Source organism: Lissotriton vulgaris, chromosome 3_1 (genome assembly GCF_964263255.1).
Source record: "Lissotriton vulgaris chromosome 3_1, aLisVul1.2, whole genome shotgun sequence".
In the NCBI taxonomy this organism is placed as follows: Eukaryota; Metazoa; Chordata; class Amphibia; order Caudata; family Salamandridae; genus Lissotriton; species Lissotriton vulgaris.
Window position 1 is genome coordinate 1,258,014,056 of NC_141689.1, and position 18,126 is coordinate 1,258,032,181.

Genomic DNA, 18,126 nt, shown 5'->3' on the forward strand with positions numbered 1-18,126 from the left:
AACCCAGTCAGACTAGTAAGAAAACAGAATAACACCAGCAAAAAGTGTGGGTTACCATGAAAGCAGATCCTACTTTCCTACAATTGTCTTCCCATATAACACAGAAAGGACAGTTCATGCTTGTGTATCTCTAATGATGTCTGTGTTATGTTACTAATGAATAAGATGGTTGTGGTAACTCAACTGTTGTATCTTTTCTAGACTATACTTGTGTTCCTAGGGGCAAAATTCTTCAAGACACCAAATGTTCTACTGATAACGCAAATTTGGGGATTGGGCAGTCTAGGTCAGAATTATGATGAAAACACTGAATGTGCCCTACAAAAAGGGAACAGTAGATCAGTAGGATATGGAGTAACACTCACAAAATAATTCTGAGCAAAATGAATGACTGAGGAAGGGGGAAAGGTAGAAGCGGAGAAAAATCAATTAATGTGGGCAAGATGGCCGCCGGGTAGGAGCTCCTGCTGAGAGCTCCAAGTGCTGGGGATCCCAATTTTGGTTTTTATCCCCGTCAGCACCCAGTTGCCACCCCTCCGTTTTGTGCTAAGCAACGCAAGAGTAACGGGAACAAGTAATTGGATTTGAAGTAACAGTAACTTCCTTACATGCCTGGCAGTGGACGAAAGCTGCTGAGGAGCCTGGCGGCGGACGAAAGCTGCTGAGGATCCCCGACCTGCCTGGAAGCTGAGCCTCGCAGGAGAAGACGAGCCAATCACACCTTCCTCTGCGGTCCCTGGGCTCCCCCTGGCCAGTTTTGCAGAGCACGACACGGATGCCTAGTGCCGGAGCCCGCCGCGCTCGACTGGTGCACGTTGTGGCTGCTTGTGAGCCAGTGGTTGCCTGCGTGAGGAACTGTGGCTGTGCAACAGAGGTATCCGACTTGACGGCAATCACCACAGCTAGCGCCGGTCAACGAGGAAGTGGTGCCGGACCCGCCTGCAATCATTACCGCTGGCGCCGGTCATCGTGGAATTAGAGCCTGACCGGGATCAATGCTGACGCCGGACGGATGACGGGAACCCCGCTGCGGAGTGTTCCTGCTTGCCTGCAATCACCATCAAGACCCCCGGTGCCCCGCTGGGAGCTGTGCTGTCCTGCTCGCTGAGCTCCTGCCTGACTGCTGCTCCGGGGCCCCAGGGCTCCGGCTCGGATGCTACACAACGCGGCGACACCAGGGGAAGCAAGCACCCTACTGCCAAGGTGAGCTGCAATCATCGCAGAGACCCCCGGTGCCCCATAGGCTGTCCTGCTCGCTGAGCTCCTGCCTGACTGCTGCACCGGGGCTCCAGGGCTCCGGGACGGAATCTACACAACTCTGGACACCAGTGAAAGCAAGCGCACTGTTTGCCAAGGTGAGCTCTGTGTCCCCCCCACTCTACAAGCTGAGCTCTGCGTCCCCCCCACTCCACTGTCTGAGCCGCGATCGGGGATGTTACTTTGCAGATGGGGGGGGGGGAGCGGTCTGAACGAGTGCAGGTGAGCGAGGGCAACCCTACCCCTGTGAGACTCTCGGTGAGATTGTGGATCATTGCTCACACCGTGTCTCTCAGTCGGATGCCCTTCTGCCACCCCCCCCAATATTTAAGTGAGTCTGCTCCCAAATGCCGCGTCTGCACAGGGGAGTTGGTGAATCACCTATCCTGATAAACACTGTTGCAGCATGGTGAACACGATGTTCATGAGGCTCCTGAAGTTTTATGCACGCAAATAACTACTGTGAATGCTCTGAATGTACTATCACAGTGGTACTGGCATGCAGAATTAATTCTGTGGACAAAGCGGTCCCTGCACTCTCCACTAACTAAAATGGCGGGGGCCATAAAGAAGAGCCATAAATCGCCTCCACTGCCCACCAGACGACCATGAGGCTACATACCAATGAGCTCAGGGGTCACCAATATAGAGATAAGACGCGCTCCTCTCCTCCTTGCAACACTGGAGCTGGACCTTCTCCTCCCCAACAACTAACACAGATGATGGACTAACACGACCTGCCCTAGAGTAGAAAGGGAAACCTAACTCTCTAAAAACTTCAACAACAGACAAAGGACTACTACAAAGGACGCCTGTTTCTGCATGTGCTACTCGGGCGGCCATCTAAACATAACCTAAGTACTGGCCTTTTTAATACCAATCCCTCCCACCACAGACTTAACATAGCATTGTATCTAAATCTTCGTGTGATTAAGTGTCTGCCTTTTACTGCAGTATTATACTCCTCATGGTATTTTATACGTTTTGTGTAACCTGCACCCATTTTCACTTTTCCCCACCGGTAGTGCACAGATTCGCGACGTCATATTTTACCGGTTGCTCACTAGAGTCATATGTGTCTATTGTAGCCTTATGTTTGCACCTATATTGGTTCCAGTATATCTTTTGTATTTTATTCCAGTAGATCTATAGTAATACATTCTTATTTGCATATTGTATAATTTGTAAGTTGCACCCATCTCACTTTTATCCCTACTGATTGCTTTGCATCTGTATTCTGCTCTTATATTTGATCAGAATTATACCTCCAATTGTCTTCTGCTCGACTCTGCAACCTGCACTCATTTCTCGCTCTCCTCTCCTATAATTTACCGACTGCTACCTCAAGTATTCTGGTCGCTCACTAGTGTCACGTAGGCGCACTAGTGTCACGTTGGCGCCCTAGGCGCACTAGTGTCACATTAGCGCCCTAGGGGACCTACCTGTCCCATGTAACTGATTGCTTTGCATCTGTATTCTGCTCTTATTTTATCAGAATTATTCCTCCAATTGTATTCTGCACTACTCTGCAAAACTCTGCAACTTGCACCTATCTGTCTCATGTAACTGATTGCTTTGCATCTGTATTCTGCTCTTATTTTTATCAGAATTATACCTCCAATTGTATTCTGCACTACTCTGCAAAACTCTGCAACCTGCACCCATTTCTCGCTTTCCTCTCCTGTAATTTACCAACTGCTACCTCAAGTATTTTGGTCGCTCACTAGAGTCACGTAGGCGCACTAGTGTCACGTTGGCGCCCTAGGGGCACTCTGGAGCCTTGTAAACTGTGTTGGCATTTGTAGCGTGCATTCAGCACATTTATTTATTAACCTGCAACATGGATCTCATCGGCAAGCACACATATAAAATCAACTACCCACCCGTGCTCACCAAAAAAGCCGCCAAACGCTTCAAACACGGCTTCCTTAAGTCCCACCCAGAAACCCCCTTTGCCGACACCTACTTCTCGTCGGTCAATGGACCCTTGAACACCGATATCATCTTCCACACTACACGCAGAGCTCAGTGGAAAAAAGCGTTCCTCACTCTACTCAACGTCTCCACCACCAGGAAATCCACCCATGGCCTAACATTCTCCATCACACCATCCCAACTCTTCCCAGGCAGAACCACCATCACTATTTACAATAACGGGATTGTCCTAATTCAAGCGACAGACAGGAACCTGGAACTACTTGACAACCTGTTTCCCACTTTCAAAGAGCACCTATCCAATCCTCGGACTTTCACTCATATCACCTCCTGTCCTACCACCCCTGACGACACAGCACCCACCCTTAGCACCCCCAACCAAGTTCAGCACCAGAACGACACTCGCCTCACCCTCACACCCAGCACCATAGTCACTTACCCACCTGCTGCAGCTACCCCTCACCACCCCTCAATCTCAGACAGACCCTGCCCCCCCTTACACCACCCACTTCGCCATCCCCCCTACCTACCCTCAACCCTCCGCTCATCTTCCCATATCCCCCCCTACACCTTGCATGACTGTCCCGTCCTCCACACCAATCTTCTCAGAACACCCCTCCTCCCCCAACTGCTCCAACATAACTTGGCTCTCTCTCCGCCTATCTCGACCCACATTCTTAGCACTCCCGTCCCGACTGGCCTTCACCCCTCCTTCAACCTTTCTCCCCCCACTCTCACTCCCCACTATCCCACCTCCTCCCCCACTACCACCAGCCTCCACACCGCCCTCATTCACCCTTCCCCCCTAGCACTGATGCCCCTCCCGATAACGCCAACACCATCCCTAACATCTATCCTCTCTCTAACACTTCCAACCCCCTCACCAGCTCCACCTCCCCACCCCAATCCTCACCCGTCTCCAACAACCTATTTGCCGGTTCATCGCCTGTACCCCTCCCCAACTCCGCGCCGAACACCACGCTCGACATGATCATGTCCTCCCTCCTCCAATTGAAAGAAGAACTACACTCCATCAAAGAGTTGCTCATCACACACCCCAGACACCCCTCTACCACCACCACCTCTACACCTAATAACACTCTCCCCGCGCCTCCTACTCGCCTTACCACACAACACGCCCCACACCGGACTTCAATCCCCTCTCGCAATTCCAACAATCACAATACCAATCACAATCGCATTACCACCAATCGCAATACTCCCTCTACACCTAACAACGCTTCCTCCTCACCGCCTACTCGCCTTATCACACAACTCCCCCCACACTGGACCTCTATCCCCTCTCGCAATACCACCAACCGCCCCAGACGCACTGCCAATACGATCACAGACCATGAGACACACGCCCTTCTCCAATCTTGCGCCCTGGCTCCCCAAAATCGCCTAGCCACCAACCACCTGCCCATCCCAACGATTATCTCTAACCCCCTCAGGCACCAAAAGGATAACAGAGGCGCCGTCCCTAACAACCTCACTAATGTGCCCATCACTATAGAACCTTCCTCCACCCTCTGCGCCCCTAGCCTCAAATGCTTACTTCTCAACTGCAGATCGGCCCAAAAACATTCCGCGGGGGTCGCCGAGCTCATCATGTCTCAGGAACCGGATCTGGCCATTCTGACTGAAACATGGTTGTCAGATTCTTCTACACCTATCTTGGATATACTAGTCCCCCCCAACTACTGTATAATTAGACTTGACAGGCCCATAAAGACAGGCGGTGGAATTGCCTGTATCTACAGAAGCAATCTCTCAGTTACTAAAGCATCCGCCCCTTCTCTTACTTCCTGTGAATACCTCTGCCTTGATGTCATCAGCGAAAGCAAACCGGTCTGCTCACTTCACATCATATACCACCCACCTGGAGACAAGCTCTCCTTCTGCCAACAACTCATGGACACAATAACAACCAATTCAGGACGGCAAAACACCCAAGTTTTCCTTGGCGACTACAATCTCCATTGGAACGACAGCAGTGACACAGTGGTAAATAGCCTCAAAAGATTCCTCAATGCCCTTGATCTCACCCAAATATGCAATAGCCCGACTCATGAGAAAGGTTCTATCCTCGACCTTATCATCGCCAAAGAGGACGCTATTCAACTGGAGTCAATTCAACCTTGTGACTGGTCAGATCATCATATTGTCTCCTTCCTTATCAATGAAAAAATTAAACTTAACCCATTGCAACCCTCTAAGCCCAAAGTCTGGAAAAGGGACATGAAGAAACTCAACCCAAACTCCTTACCGCCTAACAGCTGCAATCTACTACTTCCCCCGTCCGGCGCTACGGACGTTCAACTCCTGACTGACCACTATCTAAATGCTATGTCCACAATAATCAATGAGGCTGCACCCATGCAACTGAAAAGAGTCTCGTCCAAGATCTCCAACCCATGGTATGACGGGAGCCTCAATGAGGATAGACGGGCCATGCGTATGGCAGAGCGCACTTGGAGGTCAGACCCCTCTGCACTGCACCTAAAAAGCCTGAAGAAGCAGAGAAACGCCTACTTCAGGAAAATAAAACGCTCAAAAAGAAATTTCTTCAGCCTCCAGCTCGCCCAAGCAAAAAACCGCCCAAGGAAATTGTTTGAGTTAATCAGAACACAATCCAAAGACAACCCCAGACAATCAGCACCATGGGCATTACACCTTCCTGTGAAGAATTCTCTGCTTTCTTTAACCAAAAAAGCGACAACATAAGAAGCGATCTCCTCAATGACGCAATCCTTTACTCCAACCCCCAACTCACAGCAGCGCCTGAACCAAAGAACAACGCTACATGGTCATCCTTTGGCACCTACTCCGAAGAAGAAATTGGCAGATTGCTCAGCACCCTGAAACCATCCAATCACCTAACTGACCCCCTTCCTGCAAACGCTGTAAAAGACTTTACCCCTTTGCTCCTCCCACTCTGGACTAAAATCATCAATAGCTCTCTTCAACAAGGATCCATCCCTGATGCCCTCAAAGTCGGACAAGTCACACCTCTACTAAAAAAAACCAACAGCAGACCCCACTGATCTAAACAACTACCGCCCTATTACAAATATTCCCACCCTCGCCAAACTGTTGGAAAAATGCGTACAGCTACAACTGACTAAACACATAGACAAGTTTGATTTCCTCAACGCTCATCAATCAGGCTTCCGTGCAGGGCACAGTACCGAAACAGCCATGACGCACATAGTGGACGACGCCCTCCAAATCCTAGACCAAAACGAAACCTGCCTCCTCATCCTTCTGGATCTCTCCTCAGCATTCGACACAGTTAAACATGAGAACTTACTCAAACTGTTAAACACAAGAATGGGCATATCAGGGACTGTTCTCAAGTGGTTCACCTCCTTTCTACACAACCGCTCACAAAGATTCAAAAGCAACAACCTGATGTCCTCTCCGGTACCTGTATCACTAGGCGTCCCACAAGGATCCTCCCTCTCCCCTACACTGTTCAACCTAGTTATGGAACCTCTCACTACTTTGCTACAGACATCCAATGTTAACTTTCACATGTATGCCGACGACAACCAACTCTATCTCAAAATACAATCCCCCAAGGACATCATGCTACTGAACACCACGATCAGAAACACCCAATCCTGGCTTGCAGAGAATCACCTCAAACTCAATGCCCTGAAGACTGAGTTCCTCCTGATCTCACCTCCCGCAAAAATCTCCACAGCTCAAACATGGCTTAAGCAGTTAACAGCTTTAAATGTACAACCTATCGTCGTAGACTCAGCAAAATCCTTAGGCATAACACTTGACGCCAATCTCAACATGCAGCAGCACATCAGCAAGGCAACCAAAGGAGCGAACTTCCAAATTAATACCTTGAGGAAACTTAAAGCCTTCCTTCCAGCCAAAGACTTCCAAACTGCAGTACAATCTATAGTCATCCCGCACATAGAATACGGAAGCACCGCCCTCTGCGGGCTCCCCCTAACAACAACGGCACCCCTTAGAGCGTCCCTTAACGCTGCAGCGAGACTCATCACTGGCTCAAAAAAACACTCGCATATTTCCCCTGACTTTAAATCCCTGAACTGGCTGCCTTTTGAAGCCAGAATACATCTGAAAATCGCCTGCATGACTCACAAGGCTGTACACCACAACTCACCCAGCTACCTCACTCAAAAGCTGACAATCTCGGGTGGCTCTAGAACTACTAGAAGTACAAACAATCTTCTGCTGAAACCTCGAAGATTCAGGAAGGAAAAAACCTATAAACGCTCCTTTTCAGGAATGGCACCCAGGATCTGGAACTCACTCCCTCCTGAAACCAGGCTCATCTCCTCCAACAAACTGTTTAAGAAAGAAGTAAAAGCGATCCTCATGGCTAAATACACATGATCTATTATCCTGTAGCTCTCATGAATCCGCTCCGTAATACCTGCCTGACCCCTTGGTCTACTTGTACTACTTGTATTATGACTTATTTGATTGTATATGTTCCCTCTTTGTACTACTTGTACTACTGGTATTATGACTTATTTTGATTGTATATGTTCCCTCTTTGTATTTTGATGTATTACTGACGCACCTGTCTGACTTGCACACTGTACCTACACCACCTCAACCATCCCTACTTTTGTACTACTGATGCACCTGTGTGACTATACATCCTGCACGCATCTACCTCAACTATGCCCACCTTTATGTTATCTCCAAAAACACGTGCAGCACGCTTAAATAAGTATATGCTTACTTTTGTACTTTTATATTATTGGCGCAACGGTTTGACTATGCACCTTGTACTGACACTACCTCACCTATGATCTACCTCCTGTTTTTTTGACCTACCTATGTAACTATGCACCTTGTACCTAACTACCTCAACTATTTACATTCTATTACTTCATCTCCTCCTTGTAAAGCGCTCTGATATCTGCAAAGATCTTGTTCGCGCTATATAAAACTATCAAAATAAATAAATAAATAAAATAAATGTGTAAGATGTAACAAGCTAACATATAAAACTGCTTACTGGTGACAGCGGCCTAGAGGAAATAAGCTGTGGAAAGTTAATGTAGTGAAGGCAACATAAGATACAACAAGTGACATTGACAAATATATTAATACTGAATGAGGGAATATTAAAGGTGACAGACTGAAAACTGTTATCAGAGTCAATGAAGAATAGTGGACTAGCATGGGCAGTTCCTCCTCACGAGGGCATATCATGTGCACCCAAAAAGACATGTGTGTGTAGCTACAAAGGCGAGAGGTGACAGGAGTGCTGACAGCATAAACATGGGCGAATCAGGATATCAGACTTATCACCACTATCAATAAGGTAATGCGAGATGTCTGCACAGTTCAACTAGCTGTTTTAAATGAGTTTGGGGAAGGAAATCTAGAAATAGCCCTGACAATTGTGGAATGGGGAGGTCATGTGACTGCACAAGAAAGTTCTCTAGAAACATGAAACTGAAAATGGATACAGTTTAATATCTGCTTAGAACATTCCTCACCCGCATACTATTACTTAGGCTAAAAACCTCTGTATTGGAGACCTTCCCACAATGCTAAGGGCAAGAGCTGTTGATATACACATGATGTAGGAATGCAGCAAAATGGTACGTTCTAGGAAGAACACCACAAGGCAATAAAGTAAATCAAAGGATATGTCTTTGAAGGCTTATTACAATTGATTACTATTTAGATGACAGGGAAGTATCCAATTACATTTTCGTCTTGAACAGCCTTACTGGGCATACAGCAGCAAGCTTAAGCCGAAATGGCAAACTAGCTTACCCCAAGTCTGGATCAAATACTTAGTGACATGGAAAATATCCAAGTGGGGGCATTAGGAAAAGGAAATACTCTGGCTGGTCAAAGATTGCAAGGAGATTTTGATGTACCGTGTTTGACCAACTGCTACATTGCTGGATGAGAAGCTCTGTCGAAGACAAACACCAATCAGACAATATGGTTCCATAACACATTGATCTGAGATCTGGTCAGTTAGGTCAGAGACTCAATATCGATACAATTTTAAGGAGTAGTGGTGACTTAGATGAGCAGGGAGAATGAAGACTAAGGAGAAGGCAGGGATATTTTGGGAGGCAAAATCTATAATATTTATGGACTTGCAAAATTATATAGAATTATTTACGTTTTATCTTCCTGTGAGAATGCCAGTGGTAATATCCAATTAAAGGTCTTGTCGAGTTTAGATTACTGAATAACTTAACAATTTTATTTAAAATAACATAAAATTACCTAATCCAAGTGATAGAAGCTAGCTGAGGGAAAATGTACAAACATTTGCCAAAATAATTATGATAAGAAAGGAATATAGTTGCTTTACATCACATCAAAGTAACTTTAAAGGACAAAGGGAAATACTCCAAACACAGTATTTGTTGAAAACAAAGTAAAAACGTTTTATTAAGGCATCATTTCTTTTCAAAGGAGGACCTGAAATAAAATTACAAAAAAGTGCACACAACACAGAAAATACAAGCCTGAATGATGCTTACAGTGAAAAAAGCAGAACCACCGTCTCCTGTAATAACAAAATTCATGATCCATTTAAAGCAGCATAACATATTGCAAATCAAAACTGAGTCTCAAAAACCATGCTCAAATTTCAATTGTGTTTCATAGGCAGAGATGTTCAAAATTCTAAATTAGACAGTAACATTTTCTTAAGGAATGCAATAATGGTAGATCATTGTTCAAACCACTGTTAGAAGTTTCCTTTCTAACAAAACAAATGATGCTAGTAGGAGTGAAAGGAGCTTCACTTCCAAATCCTGGTTACCAAAAAACCTTGTTGGCAATCAAAGAAGACCAGTTTCAGTATACTGTGTAAGGATACAACAATTAACTGGGAGGAAACAGCTAACTGGCAGGCAGGAATTACAATGCTAAGCGACACATGAAGAACAAAATTTAAAGAAAACATAACCGGATTCAAGGATGGCTACAAATCAGGAGCTGTTTCATCTAGCCCTTGGCAACATTTAAAACTTTACTACAAGCTACTAGGAGTGAAAATACCTTGGTGCCATCCTTCCTACTGAACACTGGCTTCACATTAACAATTTTGGTCTCAATGAAAACAAATTCTCTAGCACTGTAGTGTGTTACACTTCTGTTTGGCATGTAATCTAGTACACAAAGAGTGCCTCATACTTGTGACAGTTGCCCTTGTGCACAAATCACAACTGATTTCATATCAGAAACTAGGTTTTGTTTCAAAACCCCATGTTTTTTAAACGCTGGAAGTTTCACAAGTATGAGCCATTCAATAGTGATGAAGAATCAGGACAGCCAAACCTCAGACATGAACTTTAAACCCCACCCACCAGCTTAATTCACTATACTATCCTTCCAAAACAAATCAGAAAAGTGGGTAAAGCATTGAGCATGTCAATTGTTTACTGCATTGGACGGCCCTTGCAGGTAACTTCCTAAGTTCTGCCATTGAGGGAAAACCTACCTTTTCTTCCTTAAGTGGTTAACTGACATGGCTAACAGAAATCCGTTAACCCTGTTAGTTAACTCGTACGACACTAATATTCAGAGCTCTGAAACTGTGCACATAGATGGACCACATCACTCCAGGTCATTATAGACACTATCTTGAGTCCAGAGTTCACGTGCGTATCACTGATTTCAGGTGTGTTACTCCAATTATTTCAACTGAAGTAAAACAAGATCACAACGCCCAGAAAAATTAGGCTAACACATAAAAGTGCAGGCCAGGAAACAGTGTCCGTAATGAAATGACCATCCCACATGCAAATGTTTGTGCAGCAAAGAAACCAAAGAGTGTAAAGGTGAAAGACATTGAATTACATAGGGGTTGCTCTTGTTTTAGTGCAAGGTCTAAGCATGGAATTCTCATGAACCGTTACTGTTCCCAAAAATTATTTGCCATCTTATTTTGGATTAGTCATGGCTTCATATTTAACTTTCTGCTGTCAAATCTTTATACAAAAAAATCTGTCTAATTCAGCAGCAACAGTGACTACTGACTCAAAGCATGCTTGGCTCATTTGAAAACAACTCCAGTGAAGAAATGCTTGCAAGAGACAGCTTCCCTCTAGTCACCATCACAAGTGCGTGTGTTGATAGTGAGCAGAAGCCATTTTTGTGTTGTGTTTAAAAAATAGAATACTAATAACAATTACCCATGTAAAACAACAATTATTTCCAAATGAATCCAGATTGAGATTTGATCCAATCGAGAACCATTTGCACATATTTAGTCTTTCCAATCTGAATTCCATCTTCTTGTGATCTTCCGATGTTTCAACAACCAAAAATCAACCCATACATATGAACATATCAGTCATCTCTGGACCATATACTGATCTTCAAAGGAAAAGAATTGCAGTGTTCACATTTGAAAATCTAATAAAATCAGTAAGAAAAAGATGTCTGATAAAGCAACAGTACTCCGATATGATATAAGTCAAATTGTGCCATATAAGAGACAATAGAGTCCTTTTTCTACACAAACATTCAAATGATTCTTAAAAGGCTTCCACGTACCAAGCTCCGAGTATTTGACATTAAGAATGCACATCTTACTGAAGATGGATGAAGTACCACACAATGTATGACATTATCAAGTTCTCTCAGAAACAAACTAGACTCCTCCATTTTTATTTTTTCTTACCTAACTAAACGGTTTAAAACCCCTACCTGTAAATAAATTTAAAGTGCATATTTGCTTTCCTGAGGTTATCAAACTCTTGTTAACGCCCAAAAAAATGCTTGTTGTTTGAACCAATTTGCAAATCAAATTGAGGTCAAGTGGGAACTGCATGGGTTACACAATTTATATTCTGGCGTTCAGAAAGATTCCATGGTTGGTATAAGTTCATTTTTCATGGCACAAAAAGTTACCAATTGTACAAGAAAAAGACTAGGGACAATCAGACGGAGCTAACAGCAGCTACAGAATACCAAAAGCTCAGGTACAAGAGCACAGGCATCGTGGAAGCAATACCACGCAGTCAGTAAAACAAGAGATTAACGGAACCAGTTGAAAGAAAGTTAAGCAACTAAAGCGGTTAACTAATCTGGCATAAAAATAGAGCAAAGGCATGATCGAAAAATAACAGGCAAATAATGTGCTTTAGTGGGGGCATTATATGGTCAAACAGTTTAAACCACTATAGTCAAAAGTGGCTTCTGCTCTGAAGACCAACAAGCTAAGCAAAGATTTGCTATTTCTTGAGTTTTACAAATGAACTAATTTGTTTTCTCAGTCACTAAACAATACTAATCCACAGCAGCAACATGTGAAAGGGAACAGAGGTGTAGAATAATGGTATAAAAATGGTCATATTAAAGTTAGACTAAAACAGTAATTTATTTACAAGATAGAAGAGAATAAAAATAAACTATTTGATCATGGCTATAATGGACGTAGAGGAGGAGATGTTGTTGCATGTACTTATGATTCTCAGATTGAGAATGAATACAGTCCCTTTAACATGTCTCTAGTGCTAACACTAGTGTTCAACATTCAAAATCCTCCAAGTTTCCAGAACAGAAATCTAGGAGTTTGGCTTCTCTTAAAGTAAAGCTTGAGAAGGAGAGCATATTTTCTATTACAATTTATGCAATCGAAATTTTTCCACCAATCCCTTGGCAATTTAGGTCATTATTGAGGTCGTCCCAAAAAACGTATGTTAACATCGGTGAAGGAAATGTGAGCTATTATCAAGGAGAAAGAGAGTTTTTATCTTGGGCAGAAACTAGCCACGGAGAAATCAGAAAAAGACCAGTTTGACACAAGAGCATTTCATTTGTCTACTGATAACATACCATTCACTACTGAAATGGATAATTTTAATATAACTTAAACATTTTCTTGATTACAATATCTATTTCAATCTAAACTGGCTGTAGAAAGTACCATTAAAAAAAAGCCTGCTATGGTGCGTTAGTACCAAGTACCAATCAATAGCACGTCTCGGACTAAAGGTCACTCGAACTGTCAAACATAACACAGGGTAAACGAGAGAATTAGGTCTTCCCTTTTCATCCAAATACTGGAGCCATGTTAGGCCAAAAGAAACGTATTCGTAGCTGAACTGACGTGTATATACATTTAAATTCAGAGCAAAATCTATTACATAATTTCAGATTTAAGTTTGGGATACTCATGGGCATCTATCGCAACTGAAATCAGTACCCAGGTGCAGGTAATATGCAGTTTCTGTTAGTGTAGGCTGCACTGTGCTAAAATATTAATTAAGCACAACAGTGAAATGGGACGTTCTCTTCCATACAATATGTATGTGCCCACCTGAGCAGATCCTGTGCTTAATTCAAAGTTGACTACATCCAAATTATTGCTGGCAAGCAGGACTTTCATCATAGGTCTCAAGAGTTTCATATATTTTATGAATCATCAATTTCTAATTGTGAAATGTTTCGTCTTTTGCTTGACGTAAAATATTTCTGTACATACACAATAGCTGCTTAATGTTAAAACAGCTGATTTACTGAAATGCACTGCCACTATCATTTCTAAATTGGCCATAGCAGAGGTTGATCGACAACCAGGTTCATACTTTCACATTCTTCTGAACCATTTGGGAGGTTTACAAAACATTCCAGTAAATTGTGTTTTAAACTTATTCCAGCTTAATGTCCATTAGTACATCTTGTCATAGTTGTATTTTTTTCAAAACAATATTAATAATTAGAGTGTGATTTTTGTAAATACCTCTACTTATAACAACTGTCAATGCAAGCATATACATCAAGGGAGTTCATATAATCACTCCGATCGCTCGCATCTTACACGTGAAGCAGAAGGTTACATATGTATTGACTTTCTTACTTCTTTAAGAAAATATATATCTTATTTATGTAACCTGCAGGTAAATAAACTCCTCATGAAAACATTATGAGCAAAGTTCCCTTCTTCCGTCACTTATTTCATTTTCACATTTAAATATCAATTTATTATTAAAATTATTAGTGAAATTTGTCTCCTAAATTGTCATGGACAGCTGGACACTCCGAGCTGAACGGCTTCATACAATTGTTAGGGGATTAAAAAACAACATATTATCGTGGCTGGAAAACTTCCTTTGAGTCACATGATTATACCTACACAAAATTATGTGACGGTCAAAGTTCAGTTAGTTTAAAACGGTTTAAAAAATTAGTTTTGATCCGGTTTTTGATTTGCATCACTCCGTGATTACAATGAATGACGCTTAGCATGCAAAGGGTTAGGTATCGCTGTAGGCTCCTAAGTGGTTGACATTTTTTTCAGTCTGTATAGTTTTTTTGACTTTGCTAAAGATAAGAAACTAGGACGTCCGGATGAGTGGTCCAGCTTCCTCTGGGGTGCCCTGAAATGGAAAAAGATATGGGATACTTATTAGAATTTTAAAACATATATATATAAAGCATGAACACTAAATGTAAATAACACACCCGAACACCTTTAAAAAAGGCTGGGTTATTCTCACCCAGAAAATGTATAAAATACTCTCAGTTTCAAAATAAATCAGGTGCGATAAATATCCCTAGAAGGGTGCTTGTAATCAGGGCCCTTGTGTTAGAGAAGATAAGTGTTATCCAAATTTAGCTACCAGTAAGCGATAAGGAGAACTGCTCCAAAGTAAACTGATTTTGGTTTAATATGAAAAGTTTATATTGTTTTCCCCATCAAGGTGATATACGGGAAAAATAAATATAAACTATTAGGATGTTCAAACTAGGTTGCATTAAACACAATAGCACCCCCACGGTACATCTGGGCCAGCAATTCCTTTTAATATCTAGAGAACATTTTATAATATTATCTTCAGTGTCTTAAAATAAGAAAGGGGCCCTTGACTCTGTATGTTGAAAAAGACAGGATTTAAATTAAACAAGGTAACATGTAATTCATTCATGCAAAACAAAACAATATTGTTTTATTCATTCAGTGCCCCAAAGCTGTGTTGATAAAGACGAAGGGCTTAACTGGATGTTTTGGCGGACATGGTATTTCGGAGCAAATATCCGCCAAATGTGCGGTATCCCTGCCTCATGTAAAGTCAAGTACACTGCAAATATATTGTTGATGGAGCCCCAGCTGGCTCCGCCAAAGAAATTCTTCCTCTGACTGAATAAAGGCTGTCAGATAAAGGACTATGCAGTCTACCCTATTTAAGATGGATGGTGTAAAGTTGTTTTTATCTGTCTGTCACTATCAGGAAAAACCTGCCAGTAAAAATTACCACCACATCCTGGAAGAATATCCTCGAGTGTGGGGGTAATTTGTTTTTCAAAAAGAAACCCCTACTTTCTTAGCTTTTTGTTTTAAAAACAAAGAACTTTTAAAAAGTTTGATAGCTGATTATTTTGCTGACGGTCCCGTCTGTCACACCTTTCCTACATTGACCGGAGCCACCATGACAGTAGTTCCCGTCAATGTACAAAGCTATATGCAATGCTTGTAGATAACTCTAAATTTGGTGGGTGGAGGTCTCTTGGGACAGTATAGGTATTGTCCTACACCTTCTTGCTGGAGTAAAGTACATCTGCCAAACTGTAAATCAGGCCCAAGTCTGACAACCTGACCAGGTTAAGTCTGTAGTGACTGACTGGAAATACCAGTTATTTTACTGCCAATCCAATTCAACAAACACTTCATGAGGCGTTTTAAACACAGACACTGTACCGCACACAAAAAAAGCATCTCAGACCTATACTGTACTTTCCAAAGCTGAGGCTAACACAAATCACTCTCATGTTTTTCCTTCTTAGCAGAGAGTTATGGAAAAGTAGAAATCAACTGCTGAAACGTTGAATGGAAATGAAGGAAAAGTTGTGACAGAAGTAGCTGATAATTAAAAAATACAAAATAGAGGGTGTATTGCAGTAATTAAAAGAAACGCATAAGTAAAAGGAGTGCCAGAGTGTGAAAATTAGAAAAGTATGGAAAAAACTGTTCCATACATCTAGAAGAAAAACCTGACTGGTACATTTAGAAACCGTTTAAATGCAGGCACATGAAAAATAAACAATGGAAACCCTTTTAAATTGATTGTGACCAAGACATTAACCCTGACTAAAGAGTAAAACTGTAATCGAGAAATACAAACCTCTTCCCTTCTAGGGTAAAGTCTCTGTGTTTTGCATGAGATCACAATAAAGATAATGCCAAATACAACTCCCAGCGCCATTATCATGTAGGGGATGTTCACCACAACGCTGCTCTCTCTCAGAATTGACATTAGTTTTCTTGCAGATTCATCGTCAATCTCGACGCTCTGGCAATTACATAATAAAAATGATAAACTTTACAATGTGAATATTCATCCTAACTGTACAACAGTTAACAATTTAAGACAAGCTACCTTGCTGTTATTTGTACAGAATAGTAATACATATAGTGGTATATACTTATATCAATTATGAAATAAATATTAATAATAGACAACAAACAGGCCTATAATCATAACCCTTTAAATATCAAAAAGTGCTTTTACCTTACAAAAGTTTACATGAGTCAGAATAAAGAAAATTAAGGAGTTTCAGGAAGCAAAAAGTCTTAGAAGGGGACCCAAAAAATTGAAACGAGTAGGATTGTATTATACTCAAGGTAGTAGAGAGCACGAGAACAAAAAGCAAAGGAACCAGAATCATGAGGTGGGGCATTGGCAACTGGAAGGCTGAACTCCACAGAAGCACCGAAATACACCCAATACAAGTCTGAATCAATCCGGTTAACATACTGATGAGGTTTATTAAAAGTGACTGGTTTAAATAAGCCAAAACAAATGTTTCAATATTTATTTATTTATTTTCAAAGTTTTATATAGCGCAAACAAGATCTTCGCAGATATCAGAGCGCTTTACATAGAGGGGTACATGAGGGAACATAGTCAAACAAGTAAATCAATAGATCACACAGTACAAATAGGTGGCTGCAAAGCCAATCATGTGAGTAATAAGACAACTCATACAAATAAGTAAAGGGGTCAAACATGTAGTACAGATCGGTGCAGGGTGCTAACAGAGTTCAAGATAGTAGTTCAAGTGTATTTAGCCATGAGGATAGCTTTTACTTCTTTTTTAAAGAGTGTAGTGGAAGAGATAAGCCTGGTTTCGGGAGGGAGTGAGTTCCAAATCCTAGGCGCCATTCGTGAGAAGGAGCGCTTGTATGTTTTTTCCTTCCGGAATCTTCGAGGTTTCAGCAGAAGATTATTTGTGCCTCTCGTGTTTCTAATTCCCCCAGAGATTGTCAATTTCTGAGCGAGGTAGCCGGGTGAGTTTAGGTGTACCGCCTTGTGTGTCATGCAGGCGATTTTCAGATGTATTCTGGCTTCAAAAGGCAGCCAATTCAGGGATTTCAAGTCAGGGGTAATGTGGGAGTGCTTTTTTGACCCAGTGATGAGTCTCGCTGCAGCATTTAGAGAAGCTTTTAGTGGTGCTGTTGTAGTTAGGGGGAGTCAGCAGAGGGCGGTGCTGCCGTATTCAATTTGTGGGATGACTAGTGCTTGTACTGCGGTTTGGAAGTCTTTGGCTGGGAGGTAGGGTTTAAGTTTCCTCAGAGTACTGATCTGGAAGTTCGCTCCCTTTGTTGCCTTGCTGATATGTTGCTGCATGTTGAGATTGGTGTCGAGTGTTATGCCTAAAGATTTTGCTGAGTCCATGATGGTGGGTTGGACATTGAGTGCGGTTAGGTGTTTAAGCCAAATTTGAGTGGTGGATATCTTCGCTGGAGGTGAGATCAGAAGGAACTCTGTTTTCAGGGCATTGACAACAGTTAAATAACTTGTTAGGGTTTATTGCTCGGTTCCTTGACTCTAAAATATATGACGAAATCAGAGCTACAAGCCTTGGTGTTCTTTTGGTAGCGGAAGTAGTGTTCTTTCAACTTGAAATAGGTGCCCTTCTCCGACAGTTCTCATTTCCAACTCTGCAACA

The 18,126-nt window shown here is 42.4% G+C and overlaps 1 protein-coding gene across 1 annotated transcript in view; it reads right to left on the reverse strand.

Annotated features, from left to right (window-relative positions):
- Positions 1-9,583: 9,583 nt before the first annotated feature.
- Positions 9,584-18,126, reverse strand: part of SCARB2 (scavenger receptor class B member 2) — a 567,669-nt gene continuing 559,126 nt past the window's right edge. The window contains exons 11-12 of the mRNA XM_086961781.1: positions 16,299-16,466; positions 9,584-14,555 (exon numbers count right to left, since the gene is read on the reverse strand). Coding sequence (XP_086817907.1) covers positions 14,514-14,555; positions 16,299-16,466 — 210 coding nt within the window. The 3' untranslated portion in view covers positions 9,584-14,513. The remainder of the gene's footprint in view (positions 14,556-16,298; positions 16,467-18,126) is intronic.